Source organism: Melospiza melodia, chromosome 9 (genome assembly GCF_035770615.1).
Source record: "Melospiza melodia melodia isolate bMelMel2 chromosome 9, bMelMel2.pri, whole genome shotgun sequence".
Classification (NCBI taxonomy): domain Eukaryota; kingdom Metazoa; phylum Chordata; class Aves; order Passeriformes; family Passerellidae; genus Melospiza; species Melospiza melodia.
The window spans coordinates 31,675,026-31,697,766 of NC_086202.1; the positions used below are offsets into that span (position 1 = coordinate 31,675,026).

At 44.1% G+C, this 22,741-nt stretch overlaps 1 protein-coding gene across 2 annotated transcripts in view; it reads right to left on the reverse strand.

The window, feature by feature from the left end:
- The window catches only part of PRKG1 (protein kinase cGMP-dependent 1), a 389,824-nt gene that overhangs the window by 192,695 nt on the left and 174,388 nt on the right, over positions 1-22,741 (reverse strand). For both annotated transcript variants that reach the window (XM_063164082.1, XM_063164081.1), the window contains exon 3: positions 17,311-17,424. In XM_063164082.1, the coding sequence (XP_063020152.1) occupies positions 17,311-17,424 (114 nt within the window). The remainder of the gene's footprint in view (positions 1-17,310; positions 17,425-22,741) is intronic.

Genomic DNA, 22,741 nt, shown 5'->3' on the forward strand with positions numbered 1-22,741 from the left:
ACCATGGATTATCATCAGTCACCATCAATCACTGTCAATCACGATAGATCACGTTGGATCATCATAAATCACCATCAATCACTGTCAATCATGATGGATCACCATGGATCACTATCAATCACCCTGGACCATCATGGATCATAAGTCACCTGGATCATCATGGATCACAGTCAGTCATGATGGATCACCATGGATTACCATCAATCACAATGGATCACTTTAAATCACCATGGATCACAGTCAATCATGATGAATCGCCACGGGTCACCATGGATCACCATCTATCATGATGGATCACCAAAGATCACTGTCAATCACCATGGGTCATCATGGATCACCATCAGACATGATGGATCACCATGGGTCATCATAAATCACCATCAATCACCATGGATCACTGTCAACCACGATGGACCACCATGGATCATCACCAATCACGATGGATCACCATGGATTATCATCAATCACCATCAATCACTGTCAATCACGATAGATCACCGTGGATCATCATAAATCACCATCAATCACTGTCAATCATGATGGATCACCATGATTCACTGTCAATCACCCTGGACCATCATGGATCATAAGTCACCTGGATCATCATGGATCACAGTCAGTCATGATGGATCACCATGGATTACCATCAATCACAATGGATCACTTTCAATCACCATGGATCACAGTCAGTCATGATGAATCGCCACGGGTCACCATGGATCACCATCAATCATGATGGATCACCAAAGATCACTGTCAATCACCATGGGTCATCATGGATCACCATCAGACATGAAGGATCACCATGGATCATCATAAATCACCATCAATCACCATGGATCACTGTCAACCACGATGGACCACCATGGATCATCACCAATCATGATGGATCACCATGGGTCATCATAAATCACCATCAATCACCATGGATCACTGTCAACCATGATGGACCACCATGGATCATCACCAATCATGATGGATCACCATGGATTATCATCCATCACCATCAATCACCGTCAATCACAATGGATCACCATGGGTCACTGTCAATCACCATGGATCACCATCAACCACCACGGATCACTGGGTTCCACCAGGAAGCAGCTGATTCTCTGTGCAAATCAACTTTGTTCCAGGGCGGATCATTTGTGCTGGTCGCCAAGGATCCAAACAGGTCACATTGTCACCAAATCCCAGTGGGACACTCGGCCACCCACCACCAGCCTCAGCCACAGAAATGTCATGGAATCTTGGAATGGTTTGGGTGGGAATGGACCTTTAAAGCCCATCCAGTGCTACCCCTGCCATGGCAGGGACACCTTCCACTGTCCCAGGCTGCTCCAAGCCCCAAAGTCCAGCCTGGCCTTGGGCACTGCCAGGGATCCAGGGGCAGCCACAGCTGCTCTGGGCACCCTGTGCCAGGGCCTGCCCACCCTGCCAGGGAACAATTCCTAATTCCCAATATCCCATCCAGCCCTGCCCTCTGGCACTGGGAAGCCATTCCCCCTTGTACAGAGTCTCTCTCCATCTTTCTTGTTGGCTCCTTCAGGCTCTGCAAGGCCACAATTTGGTCACCTCAAAGCTTCTCCTATCCAGGTGAACAATTCCAGCTCTCCCAGCCTTTCCTCCCAGCAGAGCTGCTCCATCCCTCTGGAGTCCCTTGTGGCAGATGGAGCTGAACGTGCCACACTCAAACACAAGGATGAAGCCACAGAGGAACCTGTGGGTGGCTAGGGAGCAAAATCTGGGACATTCCACTGGGACAGAAGGACAACATCAGCTGAAGCAGGAATTCTGCTCCATCCCACCTTTTCTTTGTGGTAATTTTGCTGTAACACCCCACTGGAGAGGCTGATCTGTGGCTCATTCCCATCACTTCCCACACATCCCACTCAGTGCACCAGGGACCCTCAGAGCCCACATGCAGGAATTCCCTGGGGGAATGCCAGTCTCCAAAGGGGATTCAGATCCACACTCCTATTCAGGATTTTTGAGCTTCTTGACCTAAATGTATGAAAAACACTCATATTTAGGTCTCCTTCCCAAAAAACTTCTTGCCCTGCTTTCTCCTGAAAGCTCTTGGGGAACTGCTTGGTCTTTTCAGTGACTCCAGGTCTGGGTAGTCCAATTTCCACTGCTTCCTTCCCACGCACAGATCTCCAACAGAAGGACAGACAAAATGAAATAAACTAATTATTATTACTAAATAACCCACTGGCTAAACAAACTGGGCTTCCCACCACGTGCCAAACCAGCTGCAGGCCTCCAGATGCTCTGGGAAATTAAAAATCTGTTAAAACCACGTGTAAAAGGGAGAGATAAAAGCAGGTAAGCTCCCACAGCCCAGAATATTGTTTGTCCTGGTATCAGGAGCTGGCCAGTCAGTGCTGTGTCATTGGGATCAGTTTGCAATTTATCTGCCAACAGCACAAAACCAGCAAAGTCACTTGGGGGGTCTGGCAGCCGGGCTGGGCTCCCCCCCTTTGTGCATCACTGGCTGCAGCCTCTGCTGCTCCCAGCAGTTATCCCAGCAGCTGGGGTAAAACAGCTAAAAATACAGGATTTGTCATCCCAAAATGAATCACTGGAATCATTTGGAAAGATGCTGAATGCAAAGCTAAAGAATTAAAGCATGAAGGCAGGCACAGCTCTGCACATGAGCACAGAGAGGGTCGGGTTTGCAACCTTGACAAAGAGCACAGGGAAAATCCATCTCTCATTAACAAACTCATCCACATGACACCCTCTGCTCCTTTTTTCCCCTCTCACATCTTCATTTTCCTGTTGCCTCACAAGACACCATTCCCATTGATGCAAATATAGGGCACAAGCAGATTCAGAATCATGGAACCCCAGAATGGTTTGGGTTGGGAAGGACCTTAAAGCTCAGTCAGTGTCACCCCTATCATGGACAGGGACACCTCCCACTGTCCCAGGCTGCTCCAACCTGGCCTTGGGCACTGCCAGGGATCCAGGGCCTGCACACCCTCCCAGGGAACAATTCCTGATTCCCAATATCCAAATTAAACACATTAAACATATCCAATTTAAATCCATTCCCCTTACCAGGAAACAATGCTATGACACAAGAAGTTAGCATAGCCATAAAATCACCTTAAGGAAAGCTGTGGATTAATTTCTCTGTGCACTCAGAGAAATAAATTCTGGGCTGTGTTCTGATGATTTGTTGTATTTTAAATATACAGGCTCATGCAGTGTAATTGGTCGTGGCGTATTTTGCATGATGAACACAACAAATTGGCTTTTGTGGAGCTGTTCCAAGCAGTTGTTCAAGACAAAAAAAGTAATTAGTGAAAGCAGCGATTAGCAACAAACTAAATGGGGAAAAATGGTTTTAACCAAATCTGCTGTGAAATCTGCACCACACAATTTTACTGAAGCCTCTTGGATTCCAGTTCCTTCCCGGGACTTGTTGAATTGCCATTGCATATAAACACTCACAGACCACTGTGTGTAAATAACAGTTTCAAGAACAAAATGAACCATTTGCATGGGAATTGAGAGCATTGACTTTGTGACCAGACAATTTTCAGCCCATTTTAATATCCACTTTATAAACACACAGGCTTTGCAGAGAGTTTAAGAAAAGCAATTCAGGCTGGAAAATTGTTTTTATCAAACAGAGCTCATAGGCAAAAAGGTATGAGTTTGTATTATATATAAATTATTGAATCAGGGAAAGGCTGAAGTAGGAAGGAACCTTAAAGTCCATCTCATCCCACCCTTGCCAAGGGACCCCTTCCACTGTCCCAGGCTGCTCCAAGCCCCATCCAACCCAGCCTTGGACACTTCCAGGGACCCAGGGCTTCTCTTGCCCAGGCTGAACAACCCCAACAAATCTAAATTTCTCAGCACCAAGCATAAAACAATCTCCACCAACCCCAACAAATCTAAATTTCTCAGAACCAAACATAAAACAATCTCCACACAACATCAATGCACAGGATTTCAAATGGGACCGTCCTCTCCCTGTTGGCCAAGATAAACCATCCATAGGGTTTTATCAGCAAGGAATTCTTTCCTCTGACAAATACAACCTGGAACTGCATTGCATCACCTTGGAGCTTCATAGGTGTACTCCAGACAGGCAAAAGCCCTTTGTTGGTGTGTGCTCAAACTTCCTGCCCACACATGGAACCTCTCCACAGGCCTTAAAATCCCCATTCATTGTATTTGTGGGGTGCCCCAATGAAGGGAGGAATGATAAATCTGACTCCATGTTCTCAGAAAGATAATTTATTATTTTATGATACAGCATTATATTAAAGAATACTAAACTAAGCTAGACTAAAGAACAGAGAAAGGATACTTACAGAAGGTTAAAAAGATAATAATGAAAACTCCTGACTCTCTCCAGAGTCCCAACACAGCTTGACCCCAATTGACCAATAAGGCAAAACAATTCACATGAAACCAATGAAACAATCTCCAAACACATTCCAAAGCAGCACAACACAGGAGAAGCAAATTAGATAATTACTGTTTTCCTTTTTCTCTGAAGCTTCTCAGCTTCCCAGGAGAGAAATCCTGGGTGAAGGGATTTTTCCAGAAAATATGACGGTGACACCCATCCCTTCTGTTTCCAGCACACACCTCACAAGGGCAAAAGGAGCAAGAGGAAAAGGTGGATGCAAAGCCAGAAGTTATCAAGGAGAGTTTGGACAGAGTGAGACTGTTGGGGTGTCTGGGCAGGAGCAGGAGTTGGACTGGATCATCCTGTGGGTCATTCCAGCTCAAGATATTCCAATTCCACAAAAGAATTTATTGCATGGATGTGACAATCAGCTTTTAATGCTGATCGGAACAGAAACCAAGGACAGCAGAGAGAAGCTAAACAAGCCTTTCCCAATGGATTTATTCCCAAAGCTTCACAAGCCTTTCCCAATGGATCTATTCCCAAAGCCTCACCTGGAAATCACCCCTTTGTTATTCAAGGCCTGAACACGCAATAAGTAGGCAGGATTAACTCCAGCAGGATATAAATGCAAGGGAGAAAAGCCCAGCCTATCCCAAATCATTCAGAATTCCCTCACCGGTGTCATGACAGGAGGAGTTTGTACATCCAGCTGTGGAATCTTTGCCATTCCAGTCTTGGGGACATGGAAATAACAGCAGGATCACTGACGAGTTCAGATGTCTTTGGACTCAGAAAAAGAGAATTTACAGCAGTGATTCACAGGATGTTTTGCTATACAGTGAGAAAAACTAATTATAACTGCACTGAAATTCATCACTGTCATCAGAATTAATGGAGTTTGAGGAGCAGTGAAGTCACCCCGAGATGTTGCCTTAATTATCCCGTCAGTCTTTAGGAGTTTCAGTCTCTGCAGTGGTTAATAAAGGTTAATGCCTCTCCTATTCCGGAAATATTACATGCAACCTGACAAATATTCCAGGAAAATAAGTTAGAGAAGCTGCAAAATAACTCCACATTACAACACAATTCATCCACAAAAGGTCTCCCAGACAGGCCACTCTCCTCAGGAGGGCTGGCAGGGGGCTGACTATTAATGTAGTTAACCTTTACAGGCTTCTAAAATTCCTGATTTTAAAAAATGTGGACTTGAATGGCTGTGACTTCCAGCTCCAGGATTTCTGGGGTGTTTCCAGTGGACTCTGGAATGGATCAGGTGGTGGAATCTCTAAATGGCATCAGGCAGCTTGAGGGAATTTGGGGTGTAACAAGACCAGCACATTCCTCAACTCGGTAGAACCTCTGGGATTAGGAATATTTCCCCCTCTTTCACTAATCAAACCTTTTGGAGACAGAGATCCCAACAACAAATCACTCTTGTGGTCTTGCCAGCGTGGAACGTGCGGCCTGCTGGTCCCTCAGTGCCAACACCCTGTGACACCCAGCTGTCCCCAGCACAGGAGGGACCTGGAGCTGCTGCAGAGAGCCCAGGGCAGGCACCAGCATGGGCAGAGGGATGGAGCAGCTCTGCTGGGAGGAAAGGCTGGCACAGCTGGGGGGGCTCACCTGGACAGGAGAAGCTCTGGGGTGACCAAATTTGGGCCTGAAGGAGACAACAAGAAAGATGGAGACTCTACAAGGATGGAGTGATAAGGGAGAATGGCTTCAAACTGACAGAGGGGAAATTTAGATGGGATATTGGGAAGGAATTGTTCCCTGGATCCCTGGCAGTGCCCAAGGCCAGGTTGGATTTTGGAGCAGTGTGGGACAGTGGAAGGTGTCTCTGCCATGGCAGGGGTGGGAATGAGCGGATCTTTAAGGTCCCTTCCCACCCAAACCATTCTGGGATTCCGTGATACTCGTGTGGATGTGACACCAGCCTCAAACCTCAGCAGCAGGCAGAGAATAAATAACATTTTACCAAAATTAAATCCTCCTAGATGGGGATGCAGCTCTGAAGCTCCCAAAACCACCAATGCCTGTTCCTGTCCCAGCACCAAAGCACTGGGGACTCCAGAATTAGATCAACAAGGACATTTTACTTGTGGGGGACTATTTGTGCAGATGTCCAAAGCCTGGAGCACTTGGGTTTGAGGAATCCACAGCAATGTGTGTCAGCTCTCTGCTCCCAGCACACCCCAGAGCAGCAGGGATTCCAGAGGTGATTAAAAGACATTAACGTTGTTCCAGTCCTAATGTGAGGGCTGAGAGCAGACACACAATGATTTCACAATGCTCATGGCCCACACAAACCCACAGCAGTTCATTAGCTACAACAGAACATTTTAAAAAAGAGAGAAAGAACATGGAAATGAGTGTTTCTTTCCACAAGGAATCATTTCTTCCCCAAGTTATGCTGTTGAAGGATAAACTGATATTAGAGGACAAAGCTGGGAACACTTTGCCTTTATCAAATTAAAGCAATTACAAACTGTTTATAAAGATGCTTTCATAACATTAGTTTTGTTCTCAGAAAAAGAAGACTTAATTTGCAAACTAAGCTGGAAAATTAAGATTAGCTCCTCCAAATTTACCATCCTCCAAAAAAACCTCACTGCCTGACAAACTGCTCAGTCTTCCTGGTAGATCTCAGCTGCAAACCTTCCCCAGAGGAATTAAAAAGTGCACATTTTCAATGGGTCTCTGCCACCTCTCCATCTTCCCAGCACAAAGAGGAGGCCCCAGGGAAACCTTAAAGCACCTTCCAGTGGCAAACGGGAGATGGTAAAAAAGAGAGAGAGGGGCTATTTCCATGGTTAGATAGTGATGGGATGAGGGGAAGGGTCTTGAATTTAAAAAAATGAGATTTTTGGGATATTGGGGAGGAACTGTTCCCTGGCACAGGGTACCCACAGTCCCTGGATCCCTGGCAGTGTCCAAGGCCAGGCTGGACAGGGCTTGGAGCAGCCTGGGATAGTGGAAGATGTCCCTGCCCGTGGCACTGGATGGGATTTAAGGTCCCTTCAAACCCAAATCAGTCTGGGATTTTATTAAAATGTTTAAAAAAGCCACATCCATCACAAACCCATTGATTCTGGGGCTTTACTGGGTGATAGACTGGCACCAGAGCATCTCTGTGATGAACACATCCATGTGCTGGAGTTACTCCAGTTTATCTGGGAAGTGACTGTGACTGTGTTCACAGAGGTCTCACGTTGAGGGAAGAGACAAGGATCTGACTCCATGTTTCAGAAGGCTGATTTATTATTTTATGATACATATTACATTAAAACTATACTAAAAGAACAGAAGAAAAGGTATCATCAGAAGTCTAGCTAAGAATAGAAGAGGAAGGAATGATAACAAAGGTTTGTGGCTCAGACTCTGTCCAAGCCAGCTGACTGTGGTTGGCCATTAATTACAAAAAAACAACATGGGCCCATCACAGACCCACCTGTTGCATTCCACAGCAGCAGATAATCAATGATTACATTTTGTTCCTGAGGCCTCCCAGCTTCTCAGGAGGAAAAATCCTAAGGAAAGGATTTTTCATAAAGGATGTCTGTGACAAGTGACCCCAGGAGCGCAGGATTCAGGAGCACCCACCATGAATCCAGCAAGAATGGAACCACTGTTTTCCAGGCACTAATGAGAAAGTCATTAAAACACACATTAAAGCAACCCCAAGGGGCACTGTGCTAATGAGCCTGCTTGCTTCCATGCCTGGCTTTACAGCTATTTTTTTATACATTCCCCTTGAAGAGATATCGAATATATTCCCATTCCCACTGGGAATGCAGCACATCCCTGCTTTTCTCCTGCCTAAATGCCAAAAGCAGCTGAAGGAGAGCCTGCCATGCCAGCTGCCCCTGGGGCTCTGGATTACCAGGGTGTGATCATCCTGTGCAGTGTATCCCATCCCAGACCTGCCTGCAAGCTCATTCCACACAAATATTTATGGCAAACCTGGAAGCAAATAAGTTTGCAAGGGGTTAATCAGGAAAGAAAAAATACATTATCACTGATGGCTTTTGTTAATAACCAGGAGGAAATGAGGGCACAGCAAAGCCTGGGAGCCTCACAGTTTCTTGCAGTGGCTGATGGAGTGATGAAGCATTTTATTCACCCACAATTAAGGGGGATTATTTTAGTAATGAAGCAGGAGTTGAATATCAGCTATTAAATACAACCATCATCATCTTCCTGGACTTGCAAGGAGGATTTCTTTTAAACCCCCAAAAAACTCTGCAGTAGCAGCAGCCAAAACAAGATTATCTCCTTTCCCAGTGCTCCATAAAGCTGGGGAATTACTGAGTCTTTTTAGATATTACAATGTTTGTCAAGCAACAATTAAAAACGCACCAGCGATTAAGCAAACACCATAAAGCTTTTACAATTCATTTGAAGCAGGCAAATATTTGTGCAGCCAAATTAAAAAAAAAAAAATCCCAATCAAAGAACTAACACTGAAGTATTCGTCTCTCTGAAGATTGAAAATCCTTCCTTTTGAAAATGGATTTTTTAAAACGCCCTTTAAGACTCCAAGGCTGTCCAACCTGGCCTTGGGATATTTCCAGGGATGGGGCAGGCACAGATTTTTTTTGTTCAATCACAAAGCTGTCATCAGCAATGGCAAATAAATAATTATTACTTGTATTTACAGCCATACAGTGCTGATGGTATGGGATAAACCAGCCCCTTCCCAGGAAGTTGCCAATCTCAGGCACGTAAATCCAAATTATCCCAATTTTTCAGACACCTGTGCTAAAGGATAGGAAGGGCTTATCCAAAGTCAAGCTTCCAGAACAAAGCAGAAATCTCAACTCAACCTGAAGCTGTGAGCTTCACTCCAGGTGTATTTTTCCCTCCAATAAAAGGAAATTTCCATCCCCTGGGAAAGGTGGGACAATGGGGATAAGCTCTGCAGGGCCCCTGATGTCCCCACCCAAATGGACCACGTCCAAAAAGCTCCCAGTCTGAAGCAGGAGAGCCCTTGAGAGCTGCTAAATCTTCCCCAAACACCACAACACAGAATAAAGAGGATTTTAAACACTTTTCCCTCTTCTGTCAGCTGCAGCAGCCCTGAGCACTCTCCCCTCTCCATGTGCTCCCCTCCCTTCTCCCAGCACGTGTTTATCCAGCTGTAGGGAAAAATATCACCCAAAGGAGGGTTTAGCATTTATGGGGGGGTTAATGGTTGACCCAGAGTCCTTCCCAAAGCAGCTCCTGTGTCCCTGGGCACAGAGGTGTGCTCCGGAATAACAGGACACAGACACTGCTCCATCCCAGGAGATGCTCTTGGAGAGGTTCAGGTTGGACAGGAAGGAAAATTTCTTTTCCAAGCAGGTGTCCTGTTGGAAGCCTGGTTGCTGAGAATTTTGGACTTTCTGTGTTAACAAACACTGATCCCCAAGAGAAGACTGAGGCCATGGAGAAGCTTCCAAAATTAAATTATAGAACTGGGATTGTGGGTGTGGAGTTTGAATAGAAGTGTGTAATATCACATGGTGGGAAACTTTGAGTTTAAGGTTTTAGAATACAATAATATATATTCTATATATATAGCAAGGCAGAAGTTTTAAGGCAGAAGCTAATCCTCCTTCTTCCTGGGTTTGGGGGGTTTTGTGTAATTAGATAAAGTCAGCATCACAGAGCACAAGTAGCTAGATATTAAGTTAAAAGTAAAAATAATATGTGTAATTTCTTAATTAAACAATTTATCCTTAAAAAACCTTGTGTATAAGGAGATAAGTCTCCTTTTTTAACTTGTGAGAGCAAATTATTGTAGACCTCACAGTTCATGAAACTGCAATATAAATACAAACTAATAAACATCTAAATAAAAATAAAAAAAACCAAAACCATATCACACATTCAATCCCAACCTCAAAAAAAAAAAAAAAAAAAAAAAAAAAAATCAGGGAAGTGTCTGATTACCACAAGCAGAGCACCCGAGTTCCTGAGTTTCCCCTTCACACACAAAGTTGTTTCCTTAAATCAGCTCAACACCTGAATTCCCTCTGTTTCCCCAAGAATAAAGCTAACTGTGCTGCACTAGCACAGAGTATCTGACAAAAATAAATCTGGTTTTGGGATCTCTTGCAATGGAAGAATCACAGCAGTGCTCAGAAATGGTGAAGGATCACAAAAACAGAGGCAGAAGAAATTTGAAGCACAAAAAGGACTCTGAAGAGGTTCGAGAGACTCCTCAAACAGGGGATACAGGATCCAAGCAGATCTAAACAGCGTTTAAGTGGAGAACGTGCCTGCCCAAGGAGGGGATGGGGGAAAGGAACATCCCAGCAGTGTCTGTGCTGTGGGCACTCGGGTGTATCTGGGGCTGGGGACATCAGAAATGGGGCTGGGGATATTGGAAAAGAAATGAAATTTAGCAAAATATTTAACTATAGTGAGTTGTGTGTGAACTGGTTTGTTAAAAAGTAGTTTTGTAGCCGTTGAAAGTGTGTGTTGGGTTTTGTGTGTAACCTAGCAGGTAGTCTTAGGGATTTAACAAATAATTAAACTAGTGCAGGAAAGTAAGAATGCTAACCTGTCTGGAGGCAGCATACAATGCTCTTAGAATAAGATAAGCAGAGGATTCATGATCTTGTTTGTGAACCAAGGAATGTATCACAAGGGGTCTGTGACCAGGCAAGGGGAACGGGGAACTGTTTCTTGGAGACTTTGTTGTGAATTGCATGTATAAGAGGGAAGCACCCATAAGTGAATTTGGGGGCTCGGACTTTGGGGCGTGAGTCCCCCAAGCTCCCTGGGCCCTTAATAAAGCACCCACAAAACTTATCCGAGTTTTGTGTCATTTATCAATCGGGCAACAGGGACACCGACAAACCCACCACGTGGCATTTTCACACCCACTCAGACAATCCATCCCACTGCAGGCAGCTCCTGTGACCCTCATCAGCCAAAGAAAACCCAAGTTTAACAGGCAGGCTGTGAGTCGGGTGCACTGTGTGAATCCAATCAGCCTCTGCTCCTGCCCTCTGCTACAGACAAGCCATGCAGAGTGACCTCAGAGCTGAAAAGCAAACACAAGAAATCAAGGCAATCCTATTTCTTCAAAGGCAGCCAGGGTTTTGCCTTGTTCAGATCTCTTCAGATGTCTGGAGCTCACCTCAATTCCCATCAAAAAACACCAATCCAGGGTGTCCAGGCCATGTCAGAGGAAAAGACAAGGCAGCTTTAAGGTGGCACCTGCACCTTCTGCTGTCTGCATGGACTACCCTAAGAAAAACAATGAACTAACAAAACATAGCTGAGCCTCTCCCCAGGCTCCTCATTGCTGCAGTTAATTAAAAAAGAGACACTATTTAAATCTCATTTCCTCCAGCTGGGTGTCAGGCACAGGCTGCAAAGGGCAGAGCTTCAGCAAACCCATTTCAAACACTACTGCCTTTGATATTGTGGAGTAAAGGCTTTTGCAAATAACTTCAGAGGAGGGAATGCAGTTGTCAACATTGCTGTTGTCTGGATGGGTTTTATTGCAGCCTAAAGATAAATAAAAGCTTCCATTCCCAGTCCATTCCCAGAGAAGATACAATTCATGAAATATAATGAGTTTTTCAAACGTGCAATACAGAGAACTTGTTTGGTGCCTTCTTTTTTAATTAAAAAGCCTATCTGCAGTTCTGTCAATTTATTTGGTATCCAAATGCTTTTAACACTGGCACTTCAATAATATGAAATCCATCTTGATCAGGGAACTTCAGATAAATGCAAGTAAACTCCAGCCCTCTTCAGCATCCCAAACTGGGGAAATACTGGCACTCTTAGCAGGTGTCCAAGGAAGGGCTGGAGGTGGCACTCAGTGCTCTGGGCTGGGGACAAAGTGGGCACAGCTTGGATTTGATGATCCTGAAGGTCTTTTCCAGCCTCAATGATTCCATCATAGGAATCCCATCATTCCATTATTATTGGAACTATTATTATTCCATCAATTTGGTTATTGCTGCATCATTTTCACGTGCAAATGGGATTTAAGGTCACACAGTGAATACCATGGAGGAGATCTCTGCTTTTATGGACAGCAGGAAAGGCAGCTTGGGGTGGCTTCATGTCAGCAAGGAGCTTCTAAAAGTGGCCCAACAAAACAGAAGGCAGTGGTGGCTTTGGTTCTGAAACACAACTTGATCAGTTCTGGGCCTGTCTTGGTGCCAAGAGGCCTTTTGTTCCCCAATTACCACCAGAAAATAGTCTAGAATGAGAAATTTCAAATAATGTGGGGCAAACCCAGCCCATGTGTTGTCTGTTGCATTTTAATCACATGTCACTGAGCCCATAAATTAATATTTATGGCAAACATTCCATCGCACCCCCTTGTTTGTCAAACTCTGCCCAAAGCAAAGCTTCACTGTCAACAGCAAAGTTCAGTCACCTCATTTCTCACAGCTGCTCTGGCCATATTTCAAACATCAGCAACGTTTTCAGTGACATCGATAAAAAGGGATGAAATGGGAGCTTTTATGAACTAATTATCTGACATCTGCTATTAATATTAACTAATTCTTCAAGGGTTGCACAGAGAAAGCCATCATCTCCTTATAACCATGGTTAAGTGATGAGAACTCAGCTCAGTCCACTCTACAATTAAATCAATGTGAAAAATATCAACAAAATTATTTCCACAAGTACTCCAGAACAACAGAAACACTTCATTTCTCTGGAATGGTGATCGCCCTCCTTCTGTATCAGACACAACAAACAGGCCTTTGTTATTTATTGTTAACCTATCTGCTTGGCCATACAGGTCTATGGGGTTTTTACACATGGATTTAAGACTGAAAGTTTTTCCCATAAATAAATACCCAGTCTTAAAGCTGCTCATGATGCCAGAACTTCCAGATGGAAATGAGGAGCCAGAGAAAAGTCACCCTGAAGAAGAGAGGGGGGAAAAAAAAAACTCCTGCTACACCTTGTCCATTGTCCTCAACATCATTTTCTCATTATCATCCCCTTGGAGGAATAATCCAATCCCATTTTGTCACATTACTTGCGAGACCTGTAAAGGTCACAGTAAAATACAGGCAGTGGAGGGGTGAGTTTAAATTACTTTCTTCCAGGATATATCCATTTATATTCCATTTATCTCCCACCAGGCACACCAGACTGGCTGGGCCCGCCCGGGTTTCTTATCTCCATGTAATATCACAGAGATTTTAATCAAACAGTTGAGTATCTAAAAGTCAACTTCCTTGCAAAGTGTGTTTTAAGGAGAGCTGAACAAACTTTACCCTGGCTCCTGTAATTGTTGCTTTCAGGTATTCTCCTCCAAAATCCTTCTGCAAGGTTTTTAACGAGTCTCTGCAGTTTTAATTGGCAACTCGCTGCTGCCTCATTTTCCCCCACAAATTATCCGTGTTACCAAGCTCCTCAGAAGGTTCTGTCATTCCTGGGGCTGCAGCAAGCAGTGCAGAGCTCTCCATTAAAACAAAAACCAGCAGATGAAAATTCAAACTCATCCAGGCTTGGCAAGGAGAAGCCGAGCTCCCGCCTTAATCCCTCTGTGCTGCACAGGGTTTTGTACAATTAGTGCAGCTGGCAAGCACAGCAGCTTGAGGGACTCTTGTGCTGCCTTTTGAGGGCCAGCAGAAGGATTTACATAATTTAGAGTTTAATAACTTCAGCCTCTGCTTGCTTTTTATTTTTTTTTTTCCTTTGCTAGTATTTCTGCTGAAAGCACAAGCTGGTGTGGAGTGTAACTCCCCTGAAATCGTCAGCCTCGCACAGAGATGTTTCTAAGGGATGGTTTCGTTCGAATTTTGCCCACAAGAGAATCTATTTCAGGTGTTACACCACTTCTAAAATCAGCAGAACATCCTTAGAGGATGGAGAATCTGCTCCTTCCACAAATCACCTGCAAAAATCTGTTCCACACATTCTGTAAGAGGAATGAGCATTCCTGCCCAGTATTAACAGCAGATTAATTTCACTTCCTCCCACATCTTGTTAGCAAAATGAAGAATCACAATGTTTAAACACAACCCAAATTCATCTGAGAGGATTTCTGTCTTTATCTTTTTTTGCTGACCTCTCATAGCCCTTTTATCCAACCATGTCTCTAAAAAACAGAGGATCACAGACATCATTTTATGTGTAGCCACAAAAAGTGGTGTTTTCCTCATTCTGAACCTAATCATTTGTTGGAATCAGGGAGAAAAGTCTGTGGTTCTGCTTTGAATTACAAGCAGCATCCAGGTTTGCATGCAGGCACTTGAGATCTCTGGATAATCAATACAAAGAGAGGGAGGAATTACTGCTGATTTGGATTTCACTGAGTGTACAATGGAAGGGGATCTGTGAACATGAAGGAGTCAGAAGGCCTTGACAATTCCACACTTGGAGCAGACTGACCAGTTTCTACCAGAAGAAGAAAAAGCAAACAAAAAAACCCCCCAAACCCTCTACAGATATCTGGAAATGTAAAGCAAACACTGCAGAATAACCAAACAGATGTCAAAATTGCATATTTATCTTAAAAATAAGGCCACATGTCAGGAGATGTGTCCCTGTGTTTTCTGGTGCTCCTCAACACCCAAGGGTTTGGGTTCTTCCCATGCCCTGCCTGAACTCAAACTTCACCCTGCTTTTATTTAAAACTGCAATGACAGGGGAAAAAAGTATTAATAGTGCTCCTGGGGCAGGCTTTATAAAGCCCTGGATTGCCTTAATTAAGAGGTCATTATGAGACAGGAGTCAGATCAGAATGATGAAATTTTAATGCCTCCTAAATTCTGTTGCAAAGACAAAGCCCTTCCTCCAGTGATTTATAGCTGAAGTTTGCTCCTGCAGAGTGAGCACAAGCTGAAGAGCCCGTGTACACTAACAGTGAGTAATGACACTAAAATCTTTATTATTTACAAACCAAAGCCAGGGTACACATAAAACCCAGTTCCAGCTGGAGATGTCAACTCAGCTGACACCTCATTATGGCCCAGCTGTAACACAGAGCTCCACACCCACATAAATCCATCCTTCACTCAGCCTTTGCTGCAGCTTCATCCTCAGAAAGCAGCACTTAATGTCCTCCTAATGAAGTACAGGCAAGCCCATCAAAACGCACTCCTGACACCCTGGAGATGATGGAAAGCTCTCTCCTCAAAATTGGGAAGCCCTGAGAGTTCCTCCAAATGGATGCTGCTCCCTAACAGTTCTTCACCACCAGCGCTGAGTGTCTGTCCTCACTACAATCACCAATTTTATTTCTCCCAAAGTAAACCTTGGAATGATCCAGGGCTTAATGGAGTATTTACCACCAGCACTCACCTTTCTAGGGATTTAGCACATTTATTGCTCATTTCCCAAAGGAACAAGCAGCTGTTTGAAGCTGTGTAGGACCAGCTAAGGCAACACCATGCCCAGAGGGGATGTGAGCACCTCCACACCCTCAGCTCAGTGACAGTGAGCTGCAGCAGCTCCCCAAGCTCATTACACCCCAAACTTCATTGATCTGTGCACTAACCACAGAGAAAATTCCTCCAGGTCCCTTGCTGGCCCTGGGAAAGGGATTAAAACCCAGCAGAACTCACAATGCTGCTAAGAAAGGAGCAAGGGACACAGACTCCTTTTCCTTGAGGCAAGGATTCTAAGTAGTGACTTTACTCCTGCCCCCAGTTTAGCCAGGACAAAGGGATTTGGGACAACAATGCCACATGCCAGGCTGGAGGTTTGTTCAAGAAGGGTGTGGAAAAGGCAGTAACGGACAAAAATACAGGAAACCTGCAGTGGGAGGGCCTTGCACAAGCAGGTGGGAATAGCACAGGAACAGAGTGGTTCTGTGGGATTCCACTCAGCTGCCCTCCAGTTCTGCATTCCTAAGGGGAACTAAACAACAGCCAGCCCCTCACTGCCTTTTCTAGGATGTGACATTTCTCTCTGCTCTGCCCAACCTTCCCCAGCTGTATTTATCACACAAACCTGCTGCTTCCCTGAATTTCCACCCTCACCTGAGGTCCCCAGCACTTGTGAAAAGGCAAGGTTTGCACAGGTGAGAACAGAGAACATCAGTCATGTCCTTGAGCCCTACAGAGAACAGCACATCCTGCAGAAAATAATCCACTTACTGTTCCTGCTCTCTCATTCCTGCCCATTTGTTCTTTTCGTCTCTCTTTTTTTAAAGCACAATTAGATATTTGGAAAAAGCTTTCTTCTGAGCAGGGACTCGCATGGCTCATTATTCTGGCACAAAAATACCACTGGTTTGTATTATTCAAGTTTGCATTATTCAAGTTTGTACCTCTTGTTTGGATTTTTCTGCACCATCTGTGCTCTTTTAACTCCTCCCCCACAGCACCTTAAAACCACACAACTATTTATTCTCTCTGCTTCAGACACCACCATAAACTCTTGTTCTCAAGATCAAGGAGAGCTGTGATATCCTATATCTGCATCTGAATGCAAACAAAAACCCATTTAAGTCATGCATAGCAATGTGATTTATTTCCCCTGCTTAATTGTGCAAGCTAAGCTTTTGCCCAGAACATTCATAAAAGAAAACAGGTAACAGGAGAAGTGCTGAGGAGTTTAGAGCAGGGGGTCAAGTACATTCCAGATTATTTTTTCCTGATTTATTTTAGTGGGAAAACAATGACTTGTCCTGAACAAAAGCTTAGCTTGGCTTACTGATTTTCCCTTAAAGACTTGCACAGGTCAGAAAGGTTCTTCTAGGCAATAAGAAAATAGTTATCATGAGATCCAGCAGGAATTGCAAGGAAAACTGTGGTGCAAGCTTCAGGCTGCTCTGGATGGGGTAGGACCAGCCTGAGAGACTGAATGATGCATTTCCTCTGCATCTCCTTCACATAAATCCCATATCAAAATCCATGCCCTAAAGAGCTGAAATCACTGAGAAAGGGAAACACATAAAATAGGCTGTAGCTTCCAAGTGAAGAGATTGAGAAAAACATCTAAAATGCTCTTACTTTTGACAGTAGCTGTCCGGGTGCAGTTGTAGAGGATGGCTAACTCCCCAAAAACTTTGCCAGGTCCCATGGTGCAGAGCTTCACTCCCTCTTTTGTCACTTCAACCTTCCCATCTGTGAGAAAAAGAAGAGAGAACAACCATTTTAAAAGGGCAATTAAATAATTGCAGACACTTTAAAAGGAAGGCAAATGTTTTTTGAGATTTAACTTCTAAAATTTATTTGATTTCAGGCAAGGTTGGATAGGGCTTGGAGCAGCTTGGGATAATGGAAGGTGTCCCTGCCCATAGCAGGGGTAGAACTGGATGGGATTTATGGTCCCTTCCCATCCAAACCATCCTGGGATTCCATACTGTGAACAAAAAAACACCAGAGCCCTACAATTTCAAAAGAAACTAATTATATTATGAAGAAGAGCACATAAATTCAGAAAAAGGTTAAAACCAACTACTGCATGCAGAAACTTTTAACGCTTGAGCATTTTTTAGCGGAGCATTGTCACAGTTGAGAGGGCCACAATACACAGAGTGTCACCAAACAATATCAGAAAGCTTCACCCCACACACAGTAACACCTTACCAGGTCAGAAGGCTTCAGGCATCTGCTCACACAGAGTGACACCCCAACACCCCAGAAGGCTGCCAGCAACTGCCCCTCCTGTGCTGCAGCCCAACCTTTCATCCCCTCATGTTGATGCACTGCACCTGTGTGCCCTCTGCTCCTGGGGGATTGGTCAGTGCCCCTGGGCTCATTAGTGGCTCATTATCTTTAATGATAGCACTCACCTGTCCTGCACAGCTGCAGCCCATTAGAATTCACAGAATCTCTGGGTTGGGTCACAAGAGACCTCCAAGATCATCGAGTCCAACCCAGCCCCAATACCTCAAATAAACCCTGGCACCCAGTGCCACATCCAGTCTGGTTTTAAACACATCCAGGGATGGTGACTCCACCACCTCCCTGGGCAGCCATTCCAGAATTTTTTCACCCTTTGTGTAAAGAGCTTTTTCCTAATATCCAACCTATATTTCCCTTGGCACAGCTTGAGACTGTGGGATGAGGCTGGAGACATTGGGGATAAGGGTCCACTCCCAATTCCCAAAAACTCTGTGCCTACAGAGCATCTGCACAGCCAGGACATACAGTACACCAAACTCAGTGTGAACTTTGTTTCACCTTTTAGACTTCCTGGTGAAATTTCCCCCAATTTTTTGTGTTCATAAAAGAAAAGATTTAGGTCTTTTACACCCCATACAAAAACGGCGGTGAGATGTAATTTTGGTCATTTTCCCTGAGAACACTCATCCATGAGTAACAGAACTATCATAGAAAATAAAATCACTCTGACCCGTGGCTATTATTTAATCCCCATCTCTCCACCCCTTGCCTTTCTGAATATCTGGTTTTATGAGGGGAAATCTGCTTTATCAGCTTATCTGCATCATGCTGGGATGTGTGAGGAAGAGTTAAAATCCCAGGTTGGATGGAAAGAAAGGAGCTCAGGACCAACCTGGGAGGTTGGAAGTGACCCATCTTTTAAATATTGGAGGGTTTGAAAGGCAAGATTTGAAAAACAAGAGCCAGGAGAAGAGAAGGAAGAGGGGACAGACATGATGGGATTATTCCCACAAAAGAAAAAAATTGGGAAAAAGAGCAAAGGTTTCAAATCATAGCAGTCACTACAAGACCTCCCCTGGCACCCAAAACTGGGAAACAGCTTCAGGGTTCACAGAATACAATCAGAGAACTGAAACACAGACTCATTTAGGTCAGAAAAGGTGATTATTTATCAAGCTGAAAACGGGTGTTTGGCAAATATTATGGCCTAAAAGTTACCTGGGCTGTGCGAGTGTAAAATGGCAGCAGTGCTTTCTGTGATACAGAAGCAGAGTTGGGGGGATTCAAATATCTTCGCTGCAAGTTAATTTTATTACTATTTTTATAAATGTTTGATTCATTTCTTCATATTAAGTATCAATCTAACAAGAAGAACAAAAATAGGTGTTTATCTCAAGAATGAGCAATATCAGCCTTTAGTGGAGCTTCCCGCGCTTCAGAGATTCCTAAATCATTTTGAAGAATGTCATTTTTTGTTTAATAGAACTGAGTTTCAGCAGCTTTTTCTGCAAAAACCTCTACAACAAAAACCTGCAAAGGAAATTACTTTACCTGCCTTTTGGCTCATGGGTTCCAAAGAAAGATGGGCAATTCTGAGCAGGAATAGGATCACATTATTCCCAAGCGTTGGGGAGCACAAGAAACACACTGCTGATGAAACTTAAATACTTGTTTTAAAAGTAAAGAGAAGATTTCCCAGCATGATATTGCAGGTATTAGTGAGATTAGATAAAACAATGCTCTGTGGTTCGGTAATTAATGTGCTCTTTAATTACAATTTATTATCCTGGAGAAAGCCTCCCATTCCCCTGCTGTGTAACTGAGCAATCTGGAACATTAAACACCTCACCATAAGATGCCCAGACCATGAGAAAAATTCACCTTTTATGGAATTAAAAGTTCAAGGGACTGCTGTAGGATTTTTCCCATTTTCTTTTCCTACCTGGCAGCCTGTACATACAGTGCAGTTTTCCATGGAGCAAACAAATTGTTCTGCTGTATCAAGCAGACAAAGGAACCAAATGGAACACAACACAATATTGATCAATTAATGGAGATACATCTGCAGCTTGCCTTGGCATCTCCACCAGACAAACACTAAATAATGCAAGAGATGCTTCTCTCCAGGCAGGAGAATCAGAAAATGCTGCGTTTCAGTCCAAATATTGAGCATTATTGAATTCAACATTAGTTTTAATTTACAGCTTGAGCTGATTTTGGGGGAGCATTAGCTGGCATACAAACAATGCAGTTTTCTGTCAGCTGTAAGAAGCTATTCCATAACAATGTGTATGATTTTTCAAACAGAGTATAAAATAAAAATCTCAGTGCCTTCAGTTCCTCAGTTCCAAGGGCTCCAGCCATTCCCTTCCCAGGATGAACATGAGAAGGTGACCAGAGTTAAGGGTCAATAAAAGAGATCGATGCCTCCACAACCCACCAGCCTGCTCCCAACAGAAATAGCTCCAACATTCCCTTTAACCACGCAAAACACAAAATATTTTGGGTTCTGCAGGCCCCCAAGTCCCAGTTCTTTGGTTCTTTATCCTTGGATACTCCCAGGGATCCAGGGGCATCCACAGCTGCTCTGGGCAACCAGAGCTTCACCCCACCCTGTGAGGATTTCTGGGAAGTTCACTAAAACTACATGAAATTAAGCTTTTCTTATGAAAAACTGGTCCTAGGGGTTGGAGCTGAACGACGCTTGGGGATATTCCATGAAATCCAAGAGGGGACAGCTTCACAACCCACCAGCCTGCTCCCAACAGAAATAGCTCCAAAAATCCCTTTAACCACAGAGAACTCAAAATATTTTGGGTTCTGCAGGCCCCCAAGTCCCAGTTCTTTGGTTCTTTATCCTTGGACACTTCCAGGGATCCAGGGGCATCCACAGCTGCTCTGGGCAACCAGAGCTCCACCTCATCCTGTGAGGATTTCTGGGAGGTTCACTAAAGCTTCATGAAATTAAGCTTTTCTTATGAAAAAACGGTCCTAGGAGTTGGAGCTGAACGACGCTGGGGGATATTCCATGAAATCCAAGAGGGAACAGCTTCCCTTGCTGCCCTGATCCCCAGCACACATTCCTTGGGCCTCTCAACCACAGCCTGGCTTTCCCAAATTAAACCCTGCGTGCTAATTACATTGTAGTTGCCAATTTAATTGTGGAGCAATTAAAGTTTTAATTGCTAAGTGGCTGCCTGACTTCAGAGCCGGTCCGATGAAGATGTGCTAAGGCTGGTGTTTGTTTGGGAACACAAACCCGATAATGGTCCCCATTCCTCATGAATTATTCATTGAATAATTCACGGGTTTGTGCCCCGGGCACTGGGAATCCTCCCTACTTCACCAGAAGGAATATTCCCAATATTAAAACTAAAGACAGGATTTAGGGTATTTTTTTTTTTTTTTTTTTGTCACAGGCCTTCTTAAAATAGTGGAAGGTGTCCCTGGCCATGGCAAGGGATGGAACAGGATGAGCTTTGAGGTCCCTTCCAACCCAAATCATCCTGGGATTCCAGACTGAGAACGAAAACCAGGCCGACACTGAATAAAATAGGTTTAAACTAGGCTGACACTGAATTTCCTCTTTCGTGGTTCAAATGATCCATCCACTTGGCATTCTGGGAGGTTATTCAGGAATTTACCAGAGCACAAACCCTGGCACAGGTTCTCCACTCCTGGCCAGGTTTTGGATCACCCTGGGATAGTGCACCCTGCTGCACCTCTGTCCCAGCTTCAGGAATCGTGGAAATAGTTCCTGGAAAATCATATATACATGGAAAATCATAGAATGGTTTGGAAGGGACCTTTAAGCTCGTCCAGTGCCATCCCTGCCATGGGCAAGGACACCTTCCACTGTCCCAGGGTGATCCTTGGACACTTCCAGGGATGGGGAACCTGTGCTCTGGTAAATTCCTGAATAACCTCCCAGAATGCCAAGTTAAACACGGATCATTTTAACCACAGAAGAGGAAAAACATGAATGAAGCACATAAGAACAAAGCAGGATCAACTCTGTCACCTACAGCACCACCAACAAAGCACAAAGGTTTTGTTTGGATGGGGACGTTGGGGGTTTTGTCACTCTGTGTCCACCCAATTAAATGTGAAATAACCGGCTTGAAATTAAACTTGAAATCTCTGGCTGAACTGCATCCATGTCCCTCAAATGAATGGAAGGATAGGGTAAATTGCACTCATGTGACTCTCTCAATCAGGAGGATCATTTTTTTCTCCCCAGTAATTAAATGGTCGTTTTCTCTTTCCAGGCACAGGAGAAAACAGATTAAGTTGACCTGAGGAACTTGTCAGCCTGTGTGTAATTTATATAATAGACTAAATTTTTGCAATGCATTATCAGCTCTTCCTTTTTCTTCCCAGCTCTGAGGAAAGGGCACTTGCTGCTTCAAGCCAAAACCTTCCATGACTCCAAAATCCAAATAAATCTGAATTTTAAAGACACAAGAATATCCAGGAGAGTATCTGAGAATCCCAGGTGGATTTTTGAATTAGAGAGTTTCTCCTGTTGTCCTTTAAAAGCAGTAATGATCCAGGGACATTCCTACCTTGTATTGCTCCATACCCAGCAGACACCTGGAAGACCTAATTCCTTATTTTCAGTTCTCTGTCCCTGCAGTGCCTTTGGAACAGGGATAAGAGCAATGGATTTTAGTATAATTCACATTCCTGGGCCCCCTTCAAGTCCTGGACCCTCAGGAAATAAAAAAAAAAAAAAAAAAAAAAAGGCTGTTTCACCCATGAAGACACTAATTATTCATCCCGTTCCTATGCCAGGTTGAAAAATACAAGCACT